Source organism: Heloderma suspectum, chromosome 4 (genome assembly GCF_057233095.1).
Source record: "Heloderma suspectum isolate Gila_16-S chromosome 4, 16-S_ref, whole genome shotgun sequence".
Lineage (NCBI taxonomy): Eukaryota > Metazoa > Chordata > Lepidosauria > Squamata > Helodermatidae > Heloderma > Heloderma suspectum.
Window position 1 is genome coordinate 218,651,747 of NC_139461.1, and position 9,923 is coordinate 218,661,669.

Consider the following 9,923-nt stretch of genomic DNA (forward strand, 5'->3'; position numbering starts at 1 on the left):
ATCTTTGAGTACACTTCCAAAATCTAGACAAACCAGCCTTTATATTTAGCTGAAGCCAATCCCAATGATTCCCCATTTGTGCAGCCCCTGCAGACACGAGAGATCAGTACAGACACTTACCCCTGTTCTGAACATGAATGCTTACAATTTCTGCTGTACCACTTATTTCTTCTAAAAGATTTTGTCCTCCTTTCAACTGAAAATAACTTTATTCTACAAAATCATATTCCAGATGCCTTCTGTGGGTAAGAGAAAAACAGTTTTTCTGCAAGATCAACGTCTGAGAAAGTGGTCATATATAAACAGATATGCATTTAATTTTTACACTTTGACTTTGTAAGTGAACGCTACTGGTCTTAAGTGAACATTTATCATCTATGAAAGATGTTCTCAGACTGTGGTCCATGGCCCACAAACCTCATTCAGGTGGTCCGTGAGGCAGTTTTGACTGGGGCTGGATTATCAAGCAGGCTAACAAGGCTGTGACCAAGGGCCCTTTTCATAATATGATGCTGGTGCAATCAACTAGTTTTCCCCTTATATTTTACCAGTTAAAGGGGTCTTCTCAGCACCCTAACTTAGTTTTGTTGAGCCAGGAAGCATATTTCCAAGTCTGATAATGCATTTCCATTTGTCAAGCTCTTTGTGACTAGCCTGTTGAGGCCAGGCCAGTCTGAAAAGTCTCATTTTATGAGTTTCTGAAATAGCCCGTGCTTTCATTTAGTTGGGAAGAGATAACATTCAAAGCACAGCTAATCTTTATCGAGTTCTTTAGGGCAACTTCAGATGTTGCATGATGGCTACATGTACCCACGTAATATCAAACATATATTTTAAATGCAAACATTATACTTTTGTGTGAGTATGTGCATATTCCATAAAATAGGGCCACTTTATTCCTCTTTGTGAGGTCGTACATCTGAAAGGTGGTATATAAATACTTAAACAAACAACACAAACAAGGTTTGCCACAAAGCACTCTCTCAATAGGAAGATTCTTGCCAAGCTTAGCTGCATGATCTACGTATTTCCAAACTTTACACTTAAAACTCCCTAGAGGAACACCTAGAAATTTAGTGTGCAGTGTTGCCCTTGGACTACACTGGGCAGCAGTATCTTATTTTGAACCCAAGCATTTCATGTCTTTGAATAAACCAATAATTAGAGAGATAAGGCTATACATAACACTGAACTTAAAAGAGGAGAAAGATCTATGTAGACAAGACAGAAGAACATATGTAGCATAGTGGCTAACAGTGCAATCTATATGTCTACTCAGAAATAAGCGCTATTAAGTTAAATGGGACTTACTCCTGGGTATGTACATATATGATTGCAACCCTAGAGTGCAATCCTATGCATGTTTAGACAGAAAAAAAGTCCTACAATTCCAAGCATTCCCCAGCCAGCCATGCTTAGATTTATAGAACTTTTTTCTGACTAAACACGCATAGGATCGTGCCCTAAGAGACTGAACTATAACGCAGGAAGTTCCTAGTCTGAATCTGACTTCTGCAAGCCTCTCTCAGCCTCAGTCCTCCCATCTGCAATGGGGGAGGGGGGCAATAAAAACTGACTTACCTTATAGGCTTGTTATAAGGATTATAATTACATAACACATGTAAAGCACTTTGAACCCTTAAAAGTGCTAAACAAATGTTTATAATAACCATCATGTATCCTAGACAGGCTATAACTATATGCATACTTTGGCTAGAAAATTACTATGCTTAATCACCATAGACTATGCATGTACAACCTACGACTCAGGTCTTCAAACAGAGCCCACTAGTCAAGTCTGGTGCCCCCACCGGGGACATAAATCTCCTGTCTTGGTTTCCCACTTGGGTCTGAAAAAGAAAAAGGAGGGCTGCCAAAACCTAGAGACCACAGTACATGGCTGGTGGGTTGTGCCCAAGTTGGCAGGTCACAGGTTGTACAGGGCAGGCCTCACACAGACAGAATATAGTGTCCAGATATCAATGTATCCCAAGCTTCAAGTTTTAGAAACTCTGTTCACTTTGAATTTAAAGGAGCAGAAAATTCCATCCAGTTCTTGCTCATGCCCTGCTACACACCTGAAGCATGGTTTTTTTGATTTCATTATTTTAGTTCCTGGCTGGCAAGAGGTCAGTGATTCTTGTCATGGAAGCAAATACTTCTTACAACCATACCAACAGGCCTAGCAATGAGATTGGCACCAAACCCGCTTTTTGAGGTGGGAAAGTGGAAATCGATGGGAGTTTTTAAAACATCAGGTGTGAACCACTGGCTGTCATTGGCAATGTAACTGTAGAGTTTTGCACAGAGTCTATGTAATTGCAATTACATTGTAGTTGTGCAAACATATGCAAAGGTTAGCAAGAATAGCAGTTCCCGCTAACAAGAAGGATATGGAGAAATAGTCTGCTTTTCAAAGTTTCAAAAACCCTGCTTTATTTGAAAACAAGAGTAACCTTCGGACTAGCTCGGTCAGAGCTGCCATGTATCCCTCCAGCAAAGCCAGAGAAACCATATCTCTAAAGCCCAAAAGGTTAACTTAAATGTCAAAGATTGCAGAGCCTTTTGCAGTAGGAAACAGGAGTGCCATCACACAAACACCCCCCTCTAATGGCAATGAATCTGTGTGTAAAAATAATTAAGTTACCTAAGCAGTATCTCCATCCCAGCTCACCCTAACCTTACGGGTGTCTCCATTCTCTATTGGGTGCCACAAAACGCATTTTCACAAGTGATGCTAAGAACTTGTTAACGTCCTTCAGGCAACACAAAGCAGGAGAGAGCTACTTTCAAGCCAAAGGCATACTCTAGACAATGTAGCTTCTTCCTCAGATTTACAGATTCAAGAAACAGGGCTGTGCTTGGGGTGGGTTTTAAAAAGCTTCTGTTGTGGAATCAAAGTGTTTTCTTCCTCTTCTCAAGTTAAAGCCTCCCAAATGTGTTTATTTTGATTTCGACAAGGTTTTTGTTCCATTAACCCCCATATTTTAAAAAGACCCCAGTCAAAATAACGGGCGAGGGGGAAAACGTGTGAGAGGGAAATCGGAGAAAGATAAAACCACAGAGTTCTCCTGTCAGTCACCAGCCTGGGTGTGCTCACAGACCACAAGCAAAAGCCTAGTTATCAGGCCCAAGTACGAGCGGGAAGGATGAATCGGGCCTTAAACTGTTAGCCTCGGGCCCTGCTTGCTCCTTTCCCCGAATGCAAGTTGACCCCATGATCCCCTTTTCCCCGAGCACAGAACCGCTCCCCACGAGCGCTCCACCTGCCTGTGTCGATCGACATCGAGGGGGAAAGGCAGTCAGAACACCGCTGCGGCCCAGACGGCGCACCAGGAGTTAACACGCGGCGGAGCGGTTCGTACAACGCGTTTGCGAACACGCAGACGTCCAGCAGCCGCGCGGGTGGGGAGAAACGGGGCTTCTTCCCGCGCCGTCCCGGCGGCCCTACTTACCCCGTTGGCGGCGGCGATGCGGAGGATGAGCTGGATGGCCTCCTTCATGTAAAAGCGGCCATCGCCCCCCACCACCAAAGCGGCCTCCTGCCTCTCCGCCGGGTCGATGGCGGAGATGATGCTCTGGATGAAGTTCTCGGCGTAGTGGGCGCTGCCTTGGAACACCTTGACCCGCTTGCGGAGGCCGCTGGTGCCGGGCTTCTGGTCGGCGTAGGCTTTGGTTTTGACGGTCACGATCTTCACCATGGCGGCGAGGGGGCGGCTGCAGCATCAGCTGCCGCTCGCGGGCGTATTTGAGGAGCTGGGCCGGCGGCAGGACGGCGCTTCCTCCGCCTCTGCTTAGCGGCGGCTGCGCGGGGCAGGGCTTACGGCGGTCTCCGGATCCTCCCTCTTAAAGCCGCAAGGCGGGCCTAGCAGGAGCGAGGCGCCCTTCGGCAGAGGCTGGAAAACGCCGCTTCTGGGCGAGCGGAAGCTGGAGACGCCAGCGGCTCCTTCTCCACCTCCTCCCCCTCGCTCGCTCGGGTTGGCGACCGCGGCACGGGGAATCAGGCCCCCACCGTGCTGCTTAAAGGCCGAGCGAGACTTTTGGACTTCAGTTCCCATCAGCCCTAGCCAGCATAGCCTGGGGCCAAGAATCCTGGGAACTGCAGTCCAAGACGTCTAGCGGGCACCAGTTTAGGGGAAAGTGCCATAGGGGGTTGCAACGTCATTGAAAGCGCAGCTGCCTCGGTCTCTCACTCCCCTGCGTCCTCCCTCTGAGCGGCGTGGTGACGGGGACCAGCCCGACCAGCCCAGTCCTCCACGCCACCCCGTGAGAGGAGTGGGATGGGCGGGCTGCTTCTCCCAGGATTAGCTGCTGGCCCCCTCTGGATGGCTAAGCCCCGTTCTTCCTGCGGCATCACCCAAAGAGATAAGATTGCAAGGCGAGGGAGGACGGCAGGTGAGCAACCGGAGGCAGCAGCATTCAGCTCTTGCCTTGCAGGAGTAGCACTGCAAAACGTCTTTGACCAGGTACAGAGCATAAGGGGACAGTTCTTCACCCAAACGAACTCAGGAGCTAAAATTCAACTCGGGGGAAACATCCGAGGAAAGGCAGGGAAGTGAAGATGAAGCCCAGCCGCTGCTAACTAGAGGCGGAGGAGGAGCCGTCCTGCCGCCAACAATATGCAGGGGTCGGCAATCTTCTTAGGGTAAGTGCTCCATTGGCCTCTGAGGAACCTCTCAGTGCCACCTGAGTGGGCACGGCTGGTGGTGAGTGGGGCAGCTGTGGCTGGACCCAAGACACACACATTCAGGATTTCTGAGGGCTGGGTGGATGTTAAAGCCTCTCCACAAACCCCCCCCCCCCCAGCAATCGTGATCAAGATGGGCAAACAGCGATTTGATTCCTGCAATCCAGCTGATAGCTGATCAGATGGGCTGCAGGGAATAGCGAGTGGGGCTGTGAGAGCAGCCAAGGCCAACAGGTTGCCCACATGCCTGTAATGGAACAAAAAAATTGTGTACCACAAACAACAATAGCATCATGCTGCTTTCATTACAAATTGTGGCCTCCTCAGAAGCACAGTGCCAGAATAAGAACCAATGTGATGCGCATTGGCTTTTTTGTACATGGAGGATGTAGCATACCCCAGTTCTGAAGGCCATTTTCATTATCCATCTTCTCCCTGGACCTTTGTGATAATTCTATCCTCATTTACTGATATGTGAGAATTAATAAGTGGTTGTTGTTGTTCAGTCGTTAAGTCGTGTCTGACTCTTGGTGACCCCATGGACCATAGCACTCCAGGCCTTCCTGTCCTCCGCTGTCTCCTGGAGTGTGCTCAAGTTCATATTCATTGCATCAGTGATGCTATCTAGCCATCTCATCCTCTGCCGTCCCCTTCTCCTTTTGCCTTCAATCTTTCCCAGCATCAGGGTCTTTTCCGGGGAGTTTTCCCTTCGCATTAGGTGGCCAAAATATTTGAGCTTCAGCTTCAGTATCTGTCCTTCCAATGAGCACTCACGGTTGATTTCCTTTAGGATGGACTGATTTGACCTCCTTGCAGTCCAGGGGACACGTAAGAGTTTTCTCCAGCACCACAGTTCGAAAGTGATGTCTCTTCTTCTTACTATGCTGTCTAGGTTTGCCATAGCTTTCCTCCCAAGGAGCAAGCGTCTTTTAATTTCATGGCTACAGTCACCGTCTACTGTGATCTTGGAGCTCAAGAAAATAAAATCTGTCACTGCTTCCATTTCTTTGCCTTCTATATTCCAGGAAGTGATGGGGCCAGATGCCAGGATCTTGGTTTTTTTAATGTTGAGTTTCAAACCAGCTTTTGCACTCTCCACTTTCACCCTCAACAAGAGGCTCTTTCGATCCTCTTCGCTTTCTGCCATTAGGGTGGTATTGTCTGCATATCTGAGGTTGTTGATCATTCTCCCGGCAATCTTAATTCCAACCTGTGATTCATCCAACCCGGCATTTCTCATGATGTACTCTGCATATAAGTTAAGTAAGCAGGGCGACAATATACAGCCTTGTCATACTCCTTTCCCAATTTTGAACCAATCAGTTGTTCCATGTCTGGTTCTTACTGTTGCTTCTTGACCCTCGTACAAGTTTCGCAGGAGACAGGTAAGGTGGTCTGGTACTCCTATCTCTTTAAGAATTTGCCACAGTTTGTTGTGATCCACACAATCAAAGGCTTTAGCATAGTCAATGAAGCAGAAATAGATGCTTTTCTGGAATTCTCTTGCTTTTTCCATGATCCAGCGAATGTTGGCGATTTGATCTCTAGTTCCTCTGCCTCTTCGAAACCCAGCTTGTACTTCCAGTAGTTCTTGGTTCACATGCTGCTGAAGCCTAGCTTGTAGGATTTTGAGCATAACCTTGCTGGCATGTGAAATGAGCGCAATTGTACGGTAGTTTGAACACTCTTTGGCACTGCTCTTCTTTGGGATTGGAATGTAAACTGACCTTTTCCAGTCTTGTAGCCACTGTTGAGTGTTCCAAATTTGTTGGCATATTGAGTGCAGCACTTTAACAGCATCATCTTTGAGGATTTTAAATAGCTCAGCTGGAAGACTGTCATCTCCTCTAGCTTGGTTGTTAGTAATGCTTCCTAAGGCCCACTTGACTTCACTCTCGAGGATGTCCGGCTCAAGTTCAGTGACTGCACTATCATGCCTATCAGGGACATTGAGATCTTTCCTGTATAGTTCTTCGGTATATTCTTTCCATCTCTTCTTAATCTCATCTGCTTCTGTTAGGTCCCTGCCTTCTTTGCCCTTTGTTATGCCCGTCTTTGCACAAAATGTTCTCTTGAGATCTCCGATTTTCTTGAAGAGATCTCTAGTCTTTCCCATTCTATTGTTTTCCTTGATTTCTTTGCATTGTTCATTTAAGAAGGCCTTCTTGTCTCTCCTTGCGATTCTCTGGAACTCTGCATTCAGTTGGATATATCTTCCCCTTTCCCCTTGCTTTTCGCTTCCCTTCTTTCCTCAGCTACTTGTAAAGCCTCCTCAGACAGCCACTTTGCTTTCTTGCATTTCTTTGTCTTTGGGGTGGATTGAGTTGCTGCCTCCTGAACAATGTTACGGACCTCCGTCCATAATTCCTCAGGCACTCTGTCTATCAGGTCTAATCCCTGAAATCTATTCCTCACCTCCACTGTATATTCATAAGGGATATGATTTAGGTCATACCTGAATGGTTTAGTGGTTTTCCCTATGTTCTTCAATTTAAGCTGAAATTTTGCAAGAAGCAGCTCATGATCTGAGCCACAGTCAGCTCCAGGTCTTGTTTTTACTGACTGTATAGAGCTTCTCCATCTTTGGCTGCAAAGGACATAATCAATCTGATTTTGATATTGACCATCTGGTGATGTCCATGTGTAGAGTCGCCTCTTGTGCTGTTGGAAAAGAGTGTTTGCTATGTTCTCTTGGCAAAACTCTATTAGCCTTTGTCCTGCTTCATTTTGAACACCAAGGCCATGCTTGCCTGTTATCCTGATTATTTCTTGACTTCCTACTTTAGCATTCCAATCCCCTAGGATGACAAGGACATCTTTTTTTGGTGTTAGTTCTAGAAGGTGTTGTAGGTCTTCATAGAACCAATCAACCTCACCTTCTTCAGCCTCAGTGGTTGGGGCATAGACTTGAATTACTGTGATGTTGAATGGTTTGCCTTGGATTCGTACTGAGATCATTCTATCGTTTTTGAGATTGTACCCCAGTACTGCTTTTCCCACCCTTTTGTTGACTATGAGTGCTACTCCATTTCTTCTAAGGGATTCTTGCCCACAGTAGTAGATATGATGGTTACCTGAATTAAATTCGCCCATGCTTGTCCATTTGAGTTCGCTGATTCCCAAGATGTCGATGTTCAGTCTTGCCATCTCATGTTTGACCACCTCCAGCTTACCTTGATTCATTGATCTTACATTCCAGGTTCCTAAACAATATTGTTCTTTACAGCATCGGATTTTCTTTTCACCACCAGACACATCCACAGCTGAGAGTCCTTTTGGCTTTGGCCCAGCCGCTTCACTCTTTCTGGCGCTACTTGGAAATTCCCTCTGCTCTTCCCCAGTAGTATATTGGACACCTTCCGACCTGAGGGGCTCATCTTCCAGCATCATATCTTTTAGCCTTGTGATATGTTCCATGGGGTTTTCTTGGCAAGAATACTGGAGTGGGTTGCCATTTTCTTCTCCAGTGGACCACATTTTGTCAGAACTCTCCGCCATGACCTGTCTGTCTTGGGTGGCCCTGCACGGCATAACTTATGGCTTCACTGAGTTACGCAAGCCCCTTCGCCACAACAAGGCAGCCCTAAAAAATGGGTGTCCAGAATAATTTCTATACTCCACAATGATTCTTGTGTTTAATATATGAGCCTAGTAGCCTACGTAATGGTAACATATTAATCATTAAGTGAGATGTTGGAACTAACGTGGACAAAGTGCACAATTTGTTTGCCCCTCACCTTGCTCTTTGGGTCCCTTGAGCTGTACTCCTGTACAGTTAACAAATAAGAGGTCATGAACTAGTTTGGGTGCATATAGGTTACCTGTACAGCCCCTATTGGTGAAGTCATTTATTTGCCTGTGTTTTTAATAGTATCTGAAGTACTACACAAGCCCCTAGACAGCCACATGTTACTTCCCTATTTACCCATCTTCACTTCCCTGCCTTTCCTCAGTTGATTCCCCAAGTTGAATTTTAGATTGTGAGTTTGTTTCGGGGAAGAACTGTCCTCTTATACTCTGTAATGCACCATACAGACTGATGGCGCTATATAAATAATTATAATTTCTTTATAAGAAATTATGGTCTTGGGAGACATGAAGGAGGCTTAGAAAACAATAGATTCCCTTTCTGGGAATCCCAGAGCATTGGGTGTCCATTGGTGCTAATGGAAGGTTTTTCCTCAAGTTGTCACATAGGGGGTGATGGGTGGCTGGAGAGGGAAGGATTAGCCATTATTTCTCATTGTTCTATAACTCACCGACCCCCACTCTTCTGAACCCTCTCCTTGCTTAGCAATTAAGTTTAGGAGAGAGAAAAACTTTCATTTTATGGCACTTTGAGAGATGGAGATAAGCGTGGGGCTTCCTAGCCTGCTCTGCTTGTGGCTTCCTCTCTGTGTATTGGGGGGATAGGGAAAATCCACAAGTCTCCATGGCATAGAGATACAACTTTAGACATTGCAGAGCTGAGAAAGACAGCCATGTCCTCTTCCCAGGCTCCTTCTGCCTCCTCCACACATCCCATTCTGTGCTCCATCCTTCACCTGATCCCCAAATCTTCCTGTTCCTTCCTTCCAGCCTCACTCTCTAGCCCTCACTCCTCCCACTGCCTACCCAGCATTTTGACCCTTCCCCCAAGAGTATTTTGCACCACTTTATTTTTTAGCTTAATTTATGGAAGTGATGATGATTAATGAATGGGGGTACTTAATTGCCTGGGAACTGATTAAAACTTGGATCAGGATCTGGGTGGGAATTGGAACATTAATTGGAGGCAGTCCCCTGATTCACCTTTGTTTTGCTTTTGAATTAATGCTCTGTCAAAGTTTTAAAATTCCATTTTGATGCAAAAGTTCCCATGGGGGTGGGCGTGTGAAAGGGCTCATGGAGAAACCTACCGCCCACACACTTTTGTGCATTTTTTTCACACCTGTTCACAGCCATTGCAAATTAATTGTAATTGAAGAACTACTGATTTGGAGTGGAGTTGCAAATTAAATAATTTATTTAATTTGCATGGGAAATTGTCTGTTTTTTGCTTCTGAGAAGTTTAAGTAAATCCTAGTAATCATTTCTAAATGGGCATACAAAAATTAGAATATGCAATTTGTGTCCTATGGGCCTGTGCCCCAAATCTTTTAAGCGATGTTCCCTAACAGAAGCCAAATGGAGACCAAAATCAATGCTCCAGATTTATCTAAGTCTTCACTGATATTCGGTAGGTTGCAGGAATCAG

General features: G+C 45.8%; 1 protein-coding gene across 2 annotated transcripts in view; it reads right to left on the bottom strand.

Annotated features, from left to right (window-relative positions):
* The window catches only part of PGM1 (phosphoglucomutase 1), a 45,351-nt gene extending 41,555 nt beyond the window's left edge, over window positions 1-3,796 (bottom strand). Inside the window, exons 1-2 of one of the 2 annotated variants that reach the window (XM_084852307.1) lie at window positions 3,456-3,796; window positions 121-239 (exon numbers count right to left, since the gene is read on the bottom strand). In XM_084852307.1, the coding sequence (XP_084708433.1) occupies window positions 121-135 (15 nt within the window). In that variant the 5' untranslated portion in view covers window positions 136-239; window positions 3,456-3,796. The remainder of the gene's footprint in view (window positions 1-120; window positions 240-3,455) is intronic. The other variant, XM_084852306.1, reaches the window with a different exon arrangement.
* Window positions 3,797-9,923: the final 6,127 nt, after the last annotated feature.